Source organism: Ostrinia furnacalis, unplaced genomic scaffold, assembly GCF_004193835.3.
Source record: "Ostrinia furnacalis isolate ACB-3 unplaced genomic scaffold, ASM419383v2 OfSCF0526, whole genome shotgun sequence".
Lineage (NCBI taxonomy): Eukaryota > Metazoa > Arthropoda > Insecta > Lepidoptera > Crambidae > Ostrinia > Ostrinia furnacalis.
In genome coordinates, this window is record NW_021130765.1 from 303,204 (window position 1) to 324,790 (window position 21,587).

Genomic DNA, 21,587 nt, shown 5'->3' on the forward strand with positions numbered 1-21,587 from the left:
GATTCAAATTACTCATGATCAAAGAAAATTAATAATTATATTAGACTCTTAACAATCTGTTAAAATAAATTAATCAAGACTTACCAGATCGTTCACTGTAAGCGCTCTTATCAGCGTAATTCCCATATCTTGCGTTGCCCAAATCGTCCAGCAGTATATCCAACTCCGTCAGGTTACCCCGGCCGGTGGTCCGGCCGTACCCGGCGGACTGTCCTGTGTTGTACGAGGGCGTGTGGCCACCATAGCTCGCTTGACTGCCGCCATACTTCACGGGCACTGTGCGTTCGTGTATTGAACTTGTGTTTTGATACGTAGGCTGTTGACAATGAAAAGGAAGGTATATTATATTGATGTTGTTTAAATCATTATTTTCATTAGTCTTATTGCAAAGTGAGGGTTTTTTAAAAAAATATTCGAGTTGGGAAAACGAAACACTTAATTTTGTCAAGCTGAAAAAAGTAGTTCTACAAATTCAGCCTTTCATCATGTTGAAAAGATTTTATTATCTTAGTAAGCTGACAGAACAAGTAAATAGAATTATGTGACCTATTTTTGGAATGAATACCATGCAATTTGTTGATTGAAGTAAATTACTATAAGTGTATGTAATTTAAAGTAGGAAAGAGGGTACGGGAAATAACAGGCTTGTTCTATTGGAGCATTTGTCGGACAGCTGGCGTTGTGTTCATAGTAATCAATAGTATATTAACCTTTTCTTTTATATTTTTGTACAATATTATACCACTGTTTATCAAGTAAAGCACAGGCACTTCTGATATTTAACATACAGTTAAAGTTTTTATACAGGTTCAAAAAATATTAAAGTGTCTGATATTTACAGTTAAAGTTTTTTTCAGGTTCAAAAAATATTAAAGTGTGCTTACTAGGAGCAGTTGAGCATTTCGTGGACAAATTAATTGGTCAACATTATTCAGCTTCTCCTAAAATTTACTCAATTATTTCATATACTGTCAAAATGTGTAATGGATATAGTTAGTTTTAGAGGAAAATGTAGATTTTGGCACGCGCCCCGAAGCGCAGGCCATAAGATCAACTACTGACGAGCGCCCTAAATCATCGTAACATCACTATAGCGTTTCGGACACGGGTAATTTATCATCGCCAGCCGCTCCTAGCGTGCCCCGATGTACGAGAAAACACCAACACCAAAACAAGTCACTCATAATAAACTAATCATAATCGTACATTTTATTACATTACTTTAAAGTATACACGACAGCACGTCCAGCTATACAGTGAAGCAACTAATGCCCGTTTTCACCATCAATCCCTAATTTTTAAGTGAACCTAAAAATCCTGTGGTGTTACCATAGGGATCACTAAAACTAGGGATTGATGGTGAAAATGGGCATAAGGCAATCATAATAAGTATCATTTTGTAACAAAAATGTTTTTAATTTGCAATGCTGTCGATTGAATAGCTAGCTAGATTGATTCATGGGCCTCCTTAGCCAGGGGAGAGTGGCAGTTTGGCCTAGGAGAGAGCAAATCCGATTTTCAGCCAGGGTCCCCCACGCTTACACCTAAGAACGTATTAATTATAACACTGGTTTGTAAGGACGTACCATTATTAGGGGGAGCTAGCTAAAATCCCTTATCCCACACCCTCGATAAGCCCATGGGTGGACAGATACATAGTAGAAAAATATTATCGCGGATTCCTTGAAAACACTTTACTATGTAATAGTGCAATTAGCAGTTGCCAGCGTTTTTTTGCTTTTGGCGTAGGTACACTAACAATCTTTTTCGGCTCATCCGCTTGTCAACATCTATTTATTAAGTAATTTTTATGACAGTCTTAACTCGACATGATGTCTTTTAAACCAGCACAAATTTAGCTTGAAATTGGGGGGCGACAACGCGCGTCTGACTTTTAGAATTCGATATGATTTGTATTTTATTTGGGACATTAACTTTGAAAAGTGCCCTCGTATATTAAGAGCTCCAGACTTAATGTTTTCATGAAATGACAAGGACAAAACAATGAAAACGTCTCCACATGTTTTATTTATATTTAGCACTACGTCTGTGTTCGTTGCGATTCCGGAACGTTATTTGCCCTTATGCCAAATCATTAAGTATGTTCCAGTACGTATATTTCTGAACGTGGACTTTGTTTTACTAATGTTTGTTTAATATATATATTTTTTACATCTATTTCGTCAGAATTAATATTGTCTAAACGACTTTTCGTTGAATTCAATTAAATATTTTAACTTAGGGTGGGTGTACCAGTAACAAACCGAATAAGCGACATTTTAAAAGTAATTTTGATATTGTGACTCAATTATTACAACAATCATTGCAAAAAAAAATTAACTACTCCTTGTCTATCATAGAATCAAGTAGCTTATTCCAATTTTCTTTATAGCTGTAAGGTTTATTTTTATTTAACAATCAATGTGGAAAGTCGCAATGTGCCTAAGGTTGACCAGTACCTCTAGTACGAAAAACTTTCGAGTTCGTTTCGTTGCGTATTCAAAGTGTCATCGAAAAATTTTGTATGAAAAATTAAACAGCGCCCCCTATATTATAGCCGCCCTAGGGGGCGCTGTTTAATTTTTCATACAAAATTTTTCGATGACACTTTGAATACGCAACGAAACGAACTCGAAAGTTTTTCCTACTAGAGGTACAGATCGTACCAAGTCGTGTTTGTCGCTTTTATTTATGACTAATGATTGGTAGAAGTACGGCAGTGCTACCAAACGTAACAAAAGTGGCGGGAAATTCGACAGATTGTTAATATTTTGATGTGAAATTAGAAATGGTGTACTACTGGTTCCTGGTGTGGGACTGGTGCTACTACAATCTAAACAGTCAGTTTTAATATTAAATTCAGGATGAAATGTATCTAAGTTGTCCTCAAAAATGTAAGAATCATGGTAAGCCTAGTCCTGGGGGTTAATAATAATATTGAAAATAATTTGTTTTAATATTAAAAATGGTAAAATTATATTTCAATTCTCTTGTTTTATTGTTATTCACAATACATATTTAGTTCACAGAAAGATGAGTAGAGCCATCTAGTGCGGATCAAGAACACTTTGGCTCATTTCCAAAGAGGAAAAGTGTTTTGCTATTGAGAAGTTCTTCATTCAAACTCGAGATGGCGCTACTATTTTTGTTTTCATTGAAGCTCTTCAGCTTTGGCGGCTTTGGCGCTACTATTTTTGATTTCATTGAAGCACTCCTGCATTTGAAATTATGTACAACTAAGTTTTTAATGATGTAGACGAAAAACTTTGGACATTCGGCCAAATGGCCATTTGTAGAGACACCACTGAATCTTAGCACTGTGCGGCATCAAGGAGTTGTGACAAGAGTGTATTATTTTGTGCTGTGGACAGTGCATTACAATTATATAAAAATGGATTAAAATTACAACACAAAACAATAACAAACCAATAACATAAATATTTTTATCGTCTTATTCAGTCATAATATAATTTAAGTCAGACCGTTTACTTAATGCGTCAGAATACTGTTTATTTATAACTAAAATATGTATTTAATGATAACGACAATTTTTAATAATATTGATAAATGTTATCAGTTTCAAGGCCCAGCCTATCTTCGTAGAGTCGCTATAGCGGTTTGTACTCTCCAAAGCACACATTCTTAAAAACATGCAATTAATTTTTATCGTTAGACACAAAAAATAGGGGTGTTATAAGTTTCACTTTTTTTTTACTTGTCTATATGTTTGTGTCTGTCTATCTCTAACATCATAGCTTCTGAACGACTGAAGCGATTTTTTTATTTCATATATTTTATCATATTCATTATTCATATGATATCATAGTCATAATATTATCGACTAACCTAGCTAAAGTTATGGTATTTTAAACAATCAGCTTCATTCAAGCCTGTTAGCCTGAAATGTGCTGACCAAATGGGAAACAAGTGATACACAAACTAATTTTACACTTAACACTGTGCGTATCTATTGTGTTGTTTAGAGATTTTGTTTACATCATCATAACCAGCGTTAGTTAACGTGACAAGAAGCAAATCGATGGCTCCTACGTATACTGGCGTAAGTGAAAAAAGTAAATTTTACAGGAGAGCCATTTTAGTGGCCAGAACCATATTTTTGGGTCATATCTTCTGACCTACTAAAACGAATTTAATGAAATTTCACATTTAGCCTTAACATGTAATGCTTTTGCTACTGCTGTTATCAATTTTTATATTTTTCTTATATATTTTGAGATTTTACGCATTGCCCTTTTACGTCGGCATATTTCTATAATTTCATGTATATTGTTCAACGTAAAGAGACTTAAATGACAACGTAAATATAATATTTTAAGCGATTACTCTCTTTATTTATGCATGTAATTATTTTAATTGTTATCATGTGCTATATCAATAATAAATCAGTTAGAAAAAGTCGTTTAATGTACCGTTTTACGTTTTAACGCAAATACGCCCATATACTGTGCTCGAGATTTAGTTAGGTCTTTTAACATAATGTGTCATATTTTTAAAAAATATAAATAACTTGAAAAAATCGAATTGCCTAAGGCGGGAATTGAACCCACGATGCCTTAGGCAGTTCGATTTTTTCAAGTTATTTATAATTTTCAAATTAGTTTGAGATGCGACTCTTAACGCTAAAAATTAAATAACTATATAATGTGTCATAATTTATAAATAAAACAATTTGCTAAATAATTTCATGGCTTTATTTAAGATTTGGATTATAAAAAATATACGTTTATGTAAGCAACTACTCGTATAGATTGACGAATCGTATGATTGGGCTTTATACGTGGCGTAGTTTTGCACATACGCCTATTTGCCTAAAATTTTATTTTGTATCTAATGGAAAAAAAATTTTTTTTTCTTACTGATTTTATAGATTAGAGCAAAGTGAAATCATTGCTTAAATAATTGGAAAAAGGCGTAAGCGGCAGTTTCGCCCTTATACGTAGGAGCCATCGAAATAGTAACAGTTTACATTACGTGAATAATTTTACATGAAATGCCTATTACTTGGGACGATTTGTAAAACATGTAACACTGCTTTTTTTCTGATTTGTAGAATAATTGGTATAATTATTCAGTAATATAATTTATACACGTCTTAAGACAATTTTTACTGTGTTTTACAGTCATAGTATTTTCCAAGTAATTTTTCCTATGTAACGTAAACGTAACGTATGATCAAATCATCCCTAGTGTAAACACAAGAAACCTCACCTTACGTATATCGACGTAAACTAATTACATACGTAAATTATTACGTTATTTGTATTGACTTCATTGGGTATGAAAACTTACGAATGACGAACAAAATGACAAACTGACTTCTGTGACCACAACCACAAGGTCAAGTAAACATCGCTCACGCTTAAGGATAATAAGGGAACAAACCATCGTACATATCTATTCCAAGTGAGGTAATAGTAGACTCTGTCGTAACTTTCTGCTACACAACCAGCAAGCAACACAAAATAGCCATTTTTAACGGACTTCGACAAAAGGAGGAGGTTCTCAATTCGGTTGGTATTTTTTTTTCTATGTATGTACAACGATTACCTACGCCGAGATTTCTGATCCGATTTACGTGATTCTTGTTTTGATCGATGCGGAATAGTTGCCATTTGGTCCCATAAAAAATATTTAATTTGGTTGAGCAGTACAGTCCTCTCAACTTAAGCTGAGAATTGCATTTGTGTGAGTGCACACCGATAGTTTGGGGTGGCAATCGGCTTGAAGCGCGGCGCGTCCCGCGCATGGTTTATTATAGCAAGCGGCCTGAAGCGCGGCGCGTCCGCCACGCACCGCTTCCTTGTCGCTCACATACTTCACTTCACCCCCGGTACTGGTAGCAGATACGTGTAATTTTATGTAATTGTGTTCCAAATATTAGTGAAATGGCTCCTACTGTAAGTGAATTTCCTGTACGAAATCCATTAAGCAGTCAAGTGAAAGAAATTTTATGCAAATTGAATACGTATTTTAAAGGTGTGAACGAAAAGTTTTTAGTCTGTTTTTATTTTGTAATTTTATAAAGTTTGTCTTTTTGTTGTATTTTGTAAGGCTGGCTGGACGCCCTCTCTATAAACGGTGCTCGCAGAATATCAGCGTCGAGGTAATTCGTGCCTTGGCATATGCTGAGCGAGGACCTGTTTTTATTTATTTATTTATTTAAAAGGATGTGTCAAGTGTCGTTACATCGGCCCAATTGGTAGCAAGTGTTTTATAGACTTCCTTTTAATAAAACATTAAAATTTTATTTACTTGTATGTGTTTTACTAACGGTACTTTTGGCGATCACTCACACAAATGCAATTCTCAGCTTAAGTTGATAGGACTGTATTGTATGAGCATTTTTAGTTTTTAGCATGCTCATGTGAACACTTTGACTGTGATAATTGCGTCGTCTAGGTATATTTAAGTAATCGATGTTCACCGAATACTTAAAGATTATTTTGCCAAGTGCCAAGCTCAAGAAACGTACTAAATTTACCGGCACCGACTCCAAAAATATCAATTATGGACGTAATAATTATCCTAAATAAATAAAGAACGTAATTATTTTTCTACTTTTTAGTATACTTTTTTGGAGTCAGTTAAATTTTTTAAAGTCAGTTTTTTATTAAAGGTTTTTTCCTTTAAGATTACTGTGATAAGTCACCAGAAACCCTCACAAATAGCTCCAATAAAATCTTCAAAGGAGAGGAGTAAAGAGGAGTTGATCGAGTCCTAAATAAAAATATCGAGAATAAAATGTCCTGTTTGTTAAAAACTACTTAGTTTTACGGATAATACTGACTGAAAGCTAGCCCGTAAAACAATTTTTTGTTGTGTTAACTTGCTCTACCATGGCATAAGATTCCACTAAAGCAATTTTTTAAGCTTTAGTTTAAATTAGTCAGCAATTTGACAATTGACCCATAATTTAACGTGATATTTCAATAAATCTTATTCTGAATTTTGTGAGATCCCATTGTCAAATTACTGGCTTCAAATAGAGACTGATAAAAGAAGAAAAAAACTGTAAGGGTCCCTTATGCCAAATGGCAAAAAGGGAACCCTAAAAAGGGTGACACGTTATTCGTGATAACATTCTTACCGAGCTGGGTTTGTGGTAATCCGAGCTGATATTCCTCGATCCATTAATAGAGCCGTAGCCAGTGGATGTGGGGGAGCTTAGACTGCCGCCTGGCGAGCTGAGCCGGCCAGGTGAGGCCCCCCTGCCGCCAGGGGAACTGGTTCGACCAGGAGACGCGGTCCGGCCACCAGGGGAACTGGTCCGGCCGACTGGACTGCCGACGCGGGCGCCAGGGTTGATGGAGTTCTGGAGGTCTGCGAGCAGCGCATCTGGAATTAAAGAAAGGGGGGTCATGAAATGGACTCGAAGAAATACAGGTTTATTAGAGTAATGGAAACTATTCGAGGTCAGATCTTATCATCATCATCATTTCAGCCATATGACGTCCACTGCTGAACATAGGCCTCCCCCAATGATTTTCACAATGGCCGTTTGGTGGCGGCCTGCATCCAGCGCCTTCCTGCTACCTCTATGAGCTCTTATAGGCAAGGAAAAATTAATACATAAAATAACCCTTGACATATTACATAAAGGCATATCCTCATAGATAGTGCTGGTGGACTTTATTTGTTGCAAGAAACATCGATTTTACAATGTAACATTGACTGAATATCTTTTACTAGTACGATAATTATTATAGGTTTACAGTTATTCTGAACGCTAAGGCTGGGTTGCACAATCTTACTTTAACTTTGACAAACGTCAAAAATCTGTCAAACTCTATCAAAAAACACCGGTTAACGTCATAGTTACCGTTAAAATTAGATGGTGCAACTCAGCCTAAGTGTCATCTCTTGTAGATATGGCAAGTGATAACGGCTATAAACCAGCTATAAGACAAATTAATTAAACGGTTTATAAACAAACAAGCGACTGATGACATCAGGCTTATTTAAGTCCCCCGTTTAATTGGGGCGATGTAGGTAAATACTGGATCACGGGAACTGCAGCAATTAAAGCCATTTGGTGTTACAGAACTGTTAGAACAACATGGGACTCTAAGTACAACGACCTTGTTATTACGAATTGCGAATTTGCGACTTATAATTTTACCACATTTGCCTAAAAATTGACAGATGACATCCGGCAACAAGCTGGAATAAACTGGATGCAAATGGTCAGGAACAGAAGTCGGTGGAAGGTTGAAGAGGAGGCCTATGTTCGAAGACGAACCCCCAAAGGCTGATATAGATGGACAGATTTTACAACAGAATAATAATGTAGTTCGTGTTTTACCAAAGACAGACAGAAAACCGTTCAAAATTACAACATCGTCGATGAGACTAGCAGTTCTTGAGAAACAATTGAAATGAAAACATACTTGTCAGCAAAAAGTCTTGAAAGCAAAAGGAATAACAAAAATGCGTGTTTCCCTACTAGGTACATGCCTCCAATTGAGCCCTATAGGGCTTTTTTTTGCCAATGTAGAGCGTTATAAAAGGGACAAGATGATGAACCCTTTTAGAGTAGGCGCACACCGTTGATTTTTCGTCGGCCGATAGTTTAGTCGGGCAGTTGATCAGTATGGGCATTGGGCATGTATGGGAGTGCGCACACTACGCCGATTCGATTTGGCCGATTCTTCATACAATTTAAAATCGGGCAGAACTATCGGCCAACTAAAAATCAACGGTGTGCACATACTCTTATAAATAAGAAAATTGACCCATTCAAAATTTTCATCGCAGTATTTTAAACATTTCTTGCCAAACGTATTGCACTTCACAAAACATGTCCGACCAAAGTGTATTTGTCAAGTCCTCGATCCGTAATCCTTGAACGTGTTTATCCATAACTAGTTTTGGATTTCGGAGTTCAATACCTTTCGAGTACTCGTTACGATCCAGGTGAATTTTAATAAGGTTACGATGAGAACAATCTCGCTTGCACACCGTTTCTTATCGGTCAACGACGGAATGCTTTAATGAAATTCTTTCAACGAAGATAGATAAGACACCATGAAGCTTTAGAACAATCAATATCTTTGAGATCACATACAACGATGATAACGGGACTATTCCCACCTCTCGTTTCCACCACTGCAACTCCTGTGTAGCCAGGATCTACAGCTTGACCGCCACAAAAACCCAACCAATGAAAGTCAAGTTTGTCCCGGGGAAAGTTAAACTGTCATTGGACCCGCAACGAAATACAACGATGATAGCTATTTAGGAGTTTTAGGACACATTTTAGCAAAGAATGTTATAAATAAAACTATACCTAATCCTTCGCAAGCTTCGTACACCTCAGCATAGTCAGTCTGCGGTTTCAAATCCGAATTGGTCTTCAATATTTTTCCATAAACGTCGTCGTTTACCGTATAATGTGTTCTTGACATCTTGATACAAATTCAAACCCGTTCCGAGTTAGTTATTTCGGCAACCACTGATCACATGAAACTGGTCTGGTCGAGCGACTTGCGAAAAAAAAAAAGGAACCCCAAACCAAGGGCAGAGGGATTCTAAATTTAAATATCTCCTTATGCCGGCTAAGGAGGCGCGGGCGACTCTCATATAGACTAATGCAGGACTGATTCACCTCGAGGCGCAGCCGCAAAAATCGCGCACAGCCTAACACATTGTTCACATAAATATTTGCGTTTCTACGTTTGAATTTCAAGCGCGTCGCTACAGAGCGCTGTACGAGCCCGTAATATGTCCATTATTCGGTTTACCGATATGTAGTTTGAACGTTTTATTCAACCTTGTTTGGTTTGAATCATCTTATGTAAATATGAATTCTATTTAATAGCTATCCAGTAGGGTGGTCCTTATTTTTCGACTTTTGAATTATCCCCGGGGCACTTCCTCATTCGATTATATACCTCTAAAGATGAAATTAGCTTTTTTTGTTTTTTTTTTTGGTTAAGATTTAGAGGTCGCTACCAGCTGTCAAAATATTTAAAAAAGCTTTGAAGATCTTAAATCATGGTTTCATAAATGTTTTATTTAAGCGTTTATATCACATTTTACGTGCAAATGAACATCGCATAGATAGAATAGACAATCGCTTCTTGTCCCCTTCTCCCCTCAACCCCTCTTCTGTACCGACCATGGTACCGACGCGTCGAGATACTAACAAGTAAACTCTTATATCTTAAAAATAATTGATTTAAATGTGTACATTGTACATAATATCTTAGTTCATAGCAACAACAATAATTTTGTAATATTTTTATTTGGCTTTAGCTTTAAAAATAAATGAATCTAACAAATACAGATTTTGTTTTTATTCAAACCTTGGTAGCGACCCCTAAATGTCTTTTAAAAATTAAAAAAAAAATAATGAAAAACTTTCATATGGTATATATTCAAATTACGTGGTGCCCCGAAAAAATATAAGAAAAAAAATTTTTTCATAGGAATAAGGACCACCCTACTATCCAGTATGCAAACTAGATATGAATGAGTAATATGTACAATAATTTTGCTTGTAAGTAATGATAGAGTTAAGTATGTAGACGTAGAGTCAATTGAACAAATAGTTAAAAATTGTATTGTTATGAATTTTAAAATTTCTCGATATTCTAAAGCCTTTAAATTCACCCAACTAAAGAATATTCCCAAACGATAATTTGTAATGGTTTAGTGTATGACAATAATGTAGGTCGAAGATATGCGTAAGAAACATTTTTCTGGAAATATTACGAATTATTATAATATTTACATAAACTGTCAGAAGCCTATCAAGATGAGCCATAAAGCACGATCTCCCGTTTTTCTCCTTCAGCCACTACTACATTCATAAAAGGTTGTCAGTTCATTGATCAGGTGAGCGTCTTACTCTACTTTATTAAGAAAGTCCAAAAATTGCTTCTTTATCAACTAACGCTTTCAAATCTCAAAGTTAATAAGGAACTGCTTTCTAATAAAGTTGTAAGCGCTGCAGTGCGTAAGGTCGTCGGTCAGTTCATCCGGGGAGCGTCTTACTCTACTTTATGAAGAAGATCCAAAAAATTACTTCTTTATCAACTAACAACTTCAAATCTCAAAGTTTTTAAAAACTGCTTTGTAATAAAGTCGTAAGCGCTGCAGCGCTGGAATGTACTGGTCATCAATGAAGCGCTGACGCCGCGATAATGAAGCCGAGCGTCATGCGATGACGCGGGCGCGGAATTTGTCTCGCTTGCTCTCGCTTATTGGCGGCATTTCGATTGGAAGATAGTAACTTTGACCTTATTGGAATTGACCTCTTGGAATAACCACAAGGTTTAAAGGCGCGGCGCCTGGTCTCAAAGTTGTAGAGATAAGTGCAATTGCAAATTCCTATTAAGAACCATATTCGGTTGTGCATAAGTAAATTAATTAATAAATAGAATAAAAACAATGAAGAGTCTCCGATGTTGATGAATGCAGCAAATGCAGCAGCCCAAAAGATTTAGGGCTAACTGACGCTCTACAGAAAAACCTTTATGAATTTCCCAACCAAATTAAAACCTACAACCTACTCATAACTAGATTAAAACTCTCCAAACAGCGAGACTTTATTCGGATATGAACGAATGATAAAGATCTCCAAACCAAAAACCAACCATATTATGCCGGAAAATAAAAAGTTGTCTATGAATGGGCCTCGTAGCAGCTAGTTCTTGTATTATTAATGAACTGCGCAACGAGCGTTGGTTCTAAATAACTTATTCATAAATGAGATTAAATCTTGAGTTTTTACTCTCTATTAAAAGATTCTTATGATAATACTACGCCCAGTTTTGCGTTTTCTTTAGAACAGTTAGCGCCTGTTAGGATTTTCTTAGCACAGTCACTCGTAGTGTTGGCTCGTAGCTCCGAGAAGCAAAACTTTACAAGGCGTTTAACATGCTCGTAGTTTATTGTATCGATGGCCGTAGCAAGGATGATCGTTTGATCATTGCTACGAGAAATTTTATTTTGTGTTTGTGTTTTCTACCTCTATTCTAAGATTTTTATTTGAAATGAAACTATCACTTCCGAAATATTTTATTGAGTTAGATAATTCCATTAAAGTATTTAGGGTTAAGAGTTCATGAAATATATTTCAGCAGAAAATTTTATTAGTTTCAAATAAAATAAGAAAACAAGAGTTCCAAGATAGAGCCCTGCTGCACACCCTTCAGAAAAGTAAGTTTACAACCATAATAAAACTTTACCGATGCAATTAGGTGTTTGCTTGAAATAGTGTAGCTTTACATAAAATACGAATGTTTCAGGTAAAAGAGCACCCAGAAACATTCTAAGTTTCTCAACTCCAGATATCGCGTATTGCATTGTATCTGCGTGTAACATAATTTTACATGCGGCGATATGCTAGTTAATAAACAATGCAACTTGTCGGTATCTATGAAGCATTTTGCGGTCCGAACCGCAAGGTTATCGGCGAGCTGACACCGCTCCTTGGCCGATAGATACTGTGCTAGCCGCAACTTACAAAATCACCAACACAGACTGGACAATACAACCGTATTAGTTTTCTAACCAGTCAATAGATACGCGGTCAAGAAAAACATTACCCCGGTTTACATCAAACATAATAGACAAAAAGCTTCGACCCATTACAGATTAGATGCGATTGCGCAACATTTGTTTACGGAGTGGCTTCGAACGCTCCACTGACACGCTACCGATATAGCGCAAGGCCGCACTATAAAAGCCACCTGACTCATTGGTAATTGTATCAATTTTTTCACTTACCTAAGTATGCGCTGAAGTCTGAGAAGTATTTCCTCCAATCGGTCGAACTCAACTCGGGGGGGTTCAGAGGTCCGCGGTCAGCACTGTACTTGCGTTCGAGGACGGGGGAGAACGAGACGGATTTGGGGGATGCAGAGCGCGTGCGCACGGACGCCATCCCTCTACACCAGGGTATAAAAGGCGGAGCTGATCAAATTCGCGGCAGTCGTGGTTGCACCGCGGCTGGGATAAGACTGGTTATTTTCGGTCAGATGGTGAGTTATCTGCGGGCGACGCTGGGTGATAGCGCGGTCGCACTGCGGAGCTGGCGACAGAGTTACGCGACGTGCTATTCCCGTCAGGTGGTCATTTCCGCCGTTTCACAACCTATAGCGAACTGACTTCTTCGTTAACCTATTTTCTTCACGGCGAGACGACGAAAAATAGGCCAAAGTGTAACAATGGTCGAAATACTTCTGAACACTGATACGTCGATGAGACGGGATGTAGAGTTGGCACGTCCAAATTACTATTTAAATTAGTGGGTTTCTATAAAAGGTTCGAGCGAAGAGGTTGTTTTTAATAGAAATTGTGCGGTCGTCATTAGAAGGGCTGGCGACACCTGTGTTTTACGTAAGTGCGTGGGCGGGCGCCGCCTCACGAATCGTTGAAAGCTCACGTGGTCGTCGTAAGCGGAATTAAACAGTTTTCCCTTTAGTTTCTACATAACACTTGAGAACAAGTAGTCTCTTGTTTGATTCCGTCGCCAAAGTAATCTCAGTATAGACAGTGGGGTCAGCTACAGCCAAATTGCTTTAATTGCAGTGGCATTACAGATAATAACGGTATGTTTGGCATACATTATGTTTGTTTCAAAGCGGAGTTATTAGCCTCATTGTTTTCCCGCTAATGACAGCTAGAAGGCATATCTTGAATGTTGAAGCGATTTTAAAATCGAGTGATTATTCGAATAAAGATTAGCTTTGTTCTTTGTCCACACGCCGTGGGCGGCGCCCATCGCAGTGGGTGTAACCTGACTGAAGGCCAGTACGTACTACTGATTGAACTAGATAAGAGTAAAAAGGTTTCCATAAAACCAGATAGACTAATCGTAGATAAGCGAAAAATTTTCGCTTTAGCAAGGGTGATTACATGAATAGATATTGAATCGGAAACAGTAGTCTAAGGACCAAAATGTAACAAAATGGATTCAAAGAGCTGAAATGATTAATTCTTCTTCAGATGTAGACTTTTAAAAGCACCCTGCTTCAGGTGGAACATTGTGGAAATAAATAGCTTTGATATTATTTACATGTTCATGTAACTTTTCACGGTATTGACATGTCGCAAGACAATATCACGTGCGCAGTGACACTTTATGTCGCAGAGTGATTGCCGGAAGCGTGGCTGACAGATGGTCGCGGTTCACTTGACAAATAAAATGTCCGCGCCTGCTATGATTGGTGTAATTAAATTGTAATGGCGCACGACAATGGCGGTGTAGAAATAATAAAATAAGATCTGGCATACAATAGTTCACTACATTGTTTATGTAGAGTTATAAAGTTCTTAAGCATGTCAAGAAAGTATCTGTAAGACTTCGAGATAGTAGTAGAGGTCTACAACACACACAGACTCTACAACGAGTATGCAAGGGCTATTATTAAGTCACACAATCAATAACAAGTCCATCAAGTTATTAACTTAGGTATTAGCACGGGAACNTTTTTTTTTTGGTTCGCAAATGCTATACGTATACAAACATTAGTTAGGTAGTTAGTAATGACTATAGTGCATTTCATGGTGATAATATTATGGATTCAGAGTTTCAAAGTTCATTTTAGTATTTATCACCAAGTACAGTAGATACTAACTTACGTACTACCAATTTTGTTTTGAGAAATTATTAAGGTAAAAGACCCGACCATGGGACGGGTTATGTAGATGTCCTGAATATTGCGAGTACCTAATTAAAAAAAATGTAGACTAAGTATAAATCTTTCTTTTTCTTTTTTAATACATAATTTGATACCTTTTAGAGTAAAAAGGCGCTTTATAAGTTCAATTTTAATGCAATTTAAAGAGAAAACAATAAAGACTGATTTTGTATTTTTTACGAACAGTTCATTTGATATTTACTTGACTGCTCCAGAAGGAGGGTTATGTTTTTTTTACATAATAATTATTTCTGAATATTTTTATGGAAAAATAAGTTTTTTATTGATAATTCTACCTTTATTACTGCATGTTTCGATATTGCCCTGTTTTATATACCTAACAAAATAAAACTACTTGGAGTTTTATGATGATAATTTGTAGCGGGATACGAACCCACGGTTGCTGGATATTGAGCGTCGGCTGTGATCATTGTGCTACTTGGACATTATTATACCGTGTCGAAATTTTCAATAGCGTCTCTAATCTGTTTTTTGCTTAGTTACATTCCTTCATAAACAAAGCAGTAAACTTATTGGCTTTAGCGCCATCTTTTGACATAGCACGCCAAATAAATACTCCGCTCAAGTTGCTAGAATAGAAAGCATTAGCGGGTCGCAAACCGCGGGACGGTCAAGTCCGCTGCGGCACACTAGCGCGATCTGTTATCACCACTAGGAAACCAAACGGGCCGGAGCAGTTTCAAGACTTAGGTCGGCCACATTTCGAGTATGGGATGATGCATCTGTACTAGTATTATATTATCTGTGGTATTAGGTAACTTACATAGAGAATTAATTTTAGCACCACGTTCTTAGGCAGCGTTCAAAAGAACCATAACTTGTTTAGGCACCATCCACACGAAACGATTCCATGACAGAAATCTGTTGGTTATAATAATGGACTTTTTTGCCCTTGCTAATACAAAATGTAACACTATATGTGGTCGCGATCCTCATCGATCGAGGGACCGAGGAAGAGGTAGAAGAGAATACAAAAAGCTTCGCAATTCACAATGGAATTGAAATTCCAAAAAGCTGAAGCTTTGACTGACACATTTCATAACAATATTTTCTTCCAAAGCTTTATTTTCTAGTAACTAACCCCCACTTCTCTTATGAATTATAGTGTCTATCTATAGATACACCTTAGGAAGTATAGCAAATTGCAAACAATACGACTTGTTAGTCGCGCGTCAACAAAGTGTTCAACAATGTGCGGCCACAATACGTTTTTGCCACGTTCCTAATCCTAAGAGAAACTTGTGATGTGAGGAAAGGTCTTTCAATGGTACAGCAGTTCAGACTATACATTTTTGATGCAAAATGGCCCGTTTTACAAAGGGATAAGACACCACTGAGTTTAGCTTGATGTTGTCGTCTGCAGCGTTATTGTTTAGGGACTATTTATAATGCACACTATTGACATGCCAATTTGCATATGTCCGTAAATACCGCGGTAACGTTAGATGTTGTTCTATGAAAAGCTCAATGAATATGGAAACAAAACCATAAAATTATACGATTGGTAATCATAGATCTTCCTTATTTCTTACAACATGTCCTAGTAAAAATGTGTTATATCCCGACGTACCTAACTAGAACTACACTTCACATAGAAGTAATCCAGAACTGTAAATATAATTAAACTTGTCTGCCCACACGTGAAAAAAAGCTTTGTTTTGAAATGAAACCCGAAGCAACAATAAATCACACACTATTCATTCCAATGACATGAATGCGGTATTAATTAATTGTTGTCTGCCACTTACTAATTTGGTTGTACATTATTATTTTAAAAGGGTAAGCCTTTTTTTCCAATATATTTTTGATACCATACCATTAACATAGATTGTAATTGATATGGAGTCTGTTTAAAACTTCCAATCATAATCTTGACAAGGATACGACAAATATTATGGAGAGAGACATGACTGGGGTGACGTGTAGCAACACTATATGCATATTTCATACACACAATAACTAACAACATGTCAATCCTGAGTTACAAGCATGACATCGATACTTGCACGAACACTTTGATTGGAAGAATAATAAACGCTATCAAGTCTGAAATGGGTGGCTACTAACTATAAGATCAACCCAGAAGTATATCAACAAAGAGCCTTGTTGTTTCATGCCGCTGTAAAGAAACCCCTCAAAGTTAGGTCAGCTTTTATCAAATCTATCGGATACTCTACTTTAGAGAGCATTGACAGCTCTCAATTCATTGGTCGGTGTTGCCCCTGTTTATTTATAGGCAATTAACGCCGATGCGCGCCGCCAAATACTACGGCTTCATGTTCTTTTGATTGACTGTTGACATTTCGGGGCGACAGATTTCGAGTTTCGACATTGATTGTCTAACAGTCTACACTCTACAGCATAATAAGAAACTTAAATGTCGTTACAACAATTGAAAGCAGACAATATTGTCGTTGCGCAAAACTAATTCATCATAGCATATTATCATCAACGTAAATTATTAATACGGTCAAAACATATTTGATTCTAGATGAATCGCAAGATATTTTGGACACGGAACAACCAGCCAGCAGTGCAAACCTCGCTAACGAACACAAATTGAGGATTCGCTTCACACTTGTGTCACTCATCAACCGCCACCAATTGATTCACAACGACCGCGTCGCACTCACTCAAAACTGAACAACTGCTCTCATTCGTAATTTGACGTTAATTAGTAGTTTCGTAGTTCGTTCGTCCCGCGCGTGGTCGGATGGATGTCGTCGATGCGACTGCCACGCCGGAGCCGGTCGCTCGCGCCTAGCGCAACATCAGTGGGACGGTTTCTAATGATCTTCAGCTCATTGTGGTAAGGAATTGCGCGTTTAATGGGGCCGTGCCGTGTGGGCGATAAACGTATCGGTAACGAGTGACCAGGGAAGGTCGTGCGGGTGTCTAGTGCACCGTTCGCGGAAGCCGCCGCGGATGGTAATGCAATGCGGGACGCGGTCACCTGTAGGATTCAACTTTTTACGCTTCCTGACAGGAGGGGATCGCGCACGCCAAAGAACATTAAATCCGTAATCTGTAAGCGTTGATTAATTAAATAAAGGAGACTGGGTTCCCCGTAGGGATACGAAGTTTTTGCGAATCATTGACGACCTTGATGAGAAAAGCAAGAAAATTGAGGCAGACATCACCATGGGATAGCGTGGAATAAGAGTTCAAGCAATTTTGAACATTATAATAGTTACAAGTAGAGTTTTAAGAATCATGAACCTTTTAAATGTAGAACTAATGACACTCGTGCGGACAATAGCAATGATGACGACTATGACGAGGAGTCGGTCTGATCCATTAGTCAAGCCGGAGCTGATGCCATGGCCGTCACCGTATCTAACGAACCGTGAACACAAGATTTACTTCTTCTCAGTTTCGTAACAAATAATTAGGCATTATCTTATACTTAATTAGCTATACTTCCGGGTACCACGAGTGGGCGAGGAGTACTATTTTTGGTAACCTGTTTTAGGTTGTTGCTTCTAAGATACATGCGTGTAGGACCGCGAACGTCATAAAATATGATTTATTAGATGGACAAATACGAAATCTTATTTAAATTTTATCGGACTCGTTATGTGTATCAAAAATGTAACGGGTGAAGTGACAGTTATGGTGCAAGAACACAAATACCTACCAGAATCAAAGATAACAAACACGTTTTGAAAAAACATTCTCAGGGTCTATAGAAGTTCAAATCAAACTATTTCAATAATCATAAATTAGCGTTCTTATCAACGTTATTAAACTTAAAAACATTTTAGTTCCTATAGAAAAAGCATTAAAAACGTAAAAGCTTCTTACTTATCAATAATAAACCTTAAACCTTTATCAATAATACTACTCTAAAAGTAACCCAGTTCAGAAAGGATTGACGTAGTTTGGGATTTCGATAAACCGAACTATTAACAACCTAGAGACCTTGTACACGATCTGTGTCCACTTAAAGATGACTACAGAAGCTTGTTTGGACTTAAAATAATTGTAGGTACTTCTTTGTTCTATTAAACCTACACGACAATATATCACAGGCGGTAATTTATTGCCAATTGTTTAGGTGTATTTTAATTCATGGTTAATTGGATATTTAATCTTCATTTTCAAGATACAAACTATGTATTTATACGTACCGATTCCAGATCGTTCCATTTGTAATCGACCTTCACCGAATTTTACTAGCTCAGAAATAGCTTTATAGATATTTTGGTATAAAACATGTGTATGAAATCAATCATTTTTAAATCAGTCCAAATTACTCTGAATATTTTTATGAACCTTAACCCAAATGATAATTTTATTGGATGACAATTGGAGTCTTCCAGTGACTTTTCTCACTTTTAGCTATAAAGCTTGGCCTACGGGCCAAGACCGCTGGATTGAATTTTTAAATATTTTTTCTTCCAGCAACTGGGCCCACTCTAAGAATCTAGACTAGATATTTGTTGATGTTATAATAAATCAAGAAAATTCCATCCAATATCAACAAGTAGGTAGTGATAGAGAACAAGATGAGGTAAAATTATCCAAAAATTACGTTATTTTATAGAAATCCAAGAATACGAATATGTAACTGCAAAACTAATAAATGTCACAACGATGTCGTCCATCATTAAATTAGACCGTAGACCATTAAATAGTTACACGGCTGTACAGAAAATGATTTTAAATATGGGATGATTACATCCTGTACGGAATTACGGATCAAATACAGTCATCTCATCTGGTAGTCGACTGGTTGCATCACGGTTGTTAAAATTCTTCCTGTCAGCTCAACCACTATGATTACTACTAAGACTACTTACTAGAAAATAGAAATCTGATGATAATTAAAATTAAATAAGTAAGAGAATAGTCGTCCAACTGACGCTATATTGAAGCTTTACTGTGCTTTAGCTAAAGCTCGATAATCAAACTTATCCGAATAATCAATAACTGGAATTAAGTTCATCCTGATATTTAGAGATGTGACACAATATGGGTCATGATAAAATGACGGAATTATTTTTCATGTGTAATGATTTTAGAATTAATATTGTATTTTATACGATTATTAGTTGCTTATAAATAGTTATTGTAATAATTTTGGTAGAATTTTAAAACCCATTATTAAAATTAAATACTTTACTTGATTACTTCCTGGAAATTGTTGCAGATATTAGAGTGGTTTTAGAATTTATTCTATATTATATTCAATTACATATGTATTTCATGAATTTTTATTGTATACGATTTAGTAATTTAGAATAAATTGTTATTTAAGTATTGATTTTGACTACTTCCGGGGCATGCTGTCGATAAGTCGTTTCGAGCCGGTTGACTTTGACGAATGGAAGGGGAAGTTGCCTTATCGCGGGCATGCCGCCGGACAGGCAGTTCGATTGGAGCATTTAAAGCAAGAAGTACTAACTTTAAGGTGTTATAATGTTGGAAATGTATAAATTAGTATCCTGAATAAATAAGTAATTGATCAACAAGTAACTTTTTTTAATACATGTAACTAATCCAATAGAGTTCTACGATATTTAGATGTTAAAGGCTACTCAAACTCAAGCAAATACATAACAATAGAATATCCGTGACAATATCCCGATTAGTGACCATACCACTAACCATCAAAATTCTGATCAATAGCAAACTGGCAAAAACATAAGAACGACAATAAAAAATTACACCGGTCTCACGCCAACATCGTTCCACCGCAGAACAAATAGGACTAGATAGGTAGTACCCATGTAGCACTTCTTACAAAAGTGGAATGTCTTTACTTTCCAGAAAAGATTTTCCGCAAAGGCCGGCATGTGCTCCAAACCTACACACGTCCATAATGGGAGGGACAGCGTACCCAACCTTTGATTCAAGTTCTTTGACACACAATCACGCAGGAGATAGGCGCAAGTCACTATATCATTTACTGTGTACGACTACGTATCAGATTGAGTTAGCTAGTCAAACCAATCAATGCTCCGATGTCTTTATTAGAACAGCATCTATGTAGGTATGCTTCATCCAACATAACATTGCTGCATTGGTACACTAGATATACGAAAAGGACGATGAGTTTAAATTCTTGCTGTTTTGTTTGGCCAACTACATACGAGTACATGTTTATGTACGAGTAATACGAGTTTGCATGTCGGCATTATCATAAAATTCAAAAATATACACAAGACAAATTGCTTCCCATTAAAGAAATAACTATAAACTACACTCGGCATCAAATAAATCGCGCCTCCCGCGACAAGCACTTATCAAACGTATGCATCCCCACTTCCCACTAACGTTGGTACCATTTGAAAGCCTAGTTCTAAACTTCATTTCATTAAAGGAAAGGTTTTTTTTACCCCAAAAATGTGTCTTTACAAGGATCCAGAGTCACTTCTTCAAAAAATAGGTAGTTACGCTATAGCCATTTTTTATGACTATAAAACTGTTAAGTTGGGATTAATCGCTATCCATCTGTTAAAGAGGACACGTGAGATCTTTATTTGGTTTTATAACCATAAAAATTGGTCTAATTGATCCCAGAGGTGAGCCCAAAGTAAGGTCTATTTTCAAGTCACATTTATGGTATATGTTAATCATTTATTTAGAAATGAAATTTATTTTTCTTTAAGGATATTTATTGGGCTTTCAAATAACACCAATATTGTTGGGGTACCATGATTGTGTCAGAAGAAAATCTTTAAAAGTTCGCGTTGCGGAAGGTGCGGTTTATTTGATGTTGAGTGTATTTTAAAAGTTACGTTAAAAAGGCATCGAAACATAGTTTAATTTCCATTTTAAACGTTACGAGCATCATGAACCAATGACAACAGACCACAAGCGATGACTCACCTGACATTTCCGCGAAAAACCTTGGAGGATATTCCTAAACTCACGATTCGAACTGGCCAGTTC

General features: G+C 36.7%; 1 protein-coding gene across 5 annotated transcripts in view; it reads right to left on the minus strand.

Annotated features, from left to right (window-relative positions):
* Pax (paxillin) overlaps positions 1–21,587 on the minus strand; it is a 46,898-nt gene that overhangs the window by 12,983 nt on the left and 12,328 nt on the right. For 2 of the 5 annotated variants that reach the window (XM_028322846.1, XM_028322845.1), the window contains exons 2-3: positions 7,109–7,356; positions 85–316 (exon numbers count right to left, since the gene is read on the minus strand). In XM_028322846.1, the coding sequence (XP_028178647.1) occupies positions 85–316; positions 7,109–7,356 (480 nt within the window). Of the gene's footprint in view, positions 1–84; positions 317–7,108; positions 7,357–9,307; positions 9,677–12,753; positions 13,019–21,587 lie in introns of those variants that run through there. The other 3 variants (XM_028322843.1, XM_028322844.1, XM_028322847.1) reach the window with 3 other exon arrangements.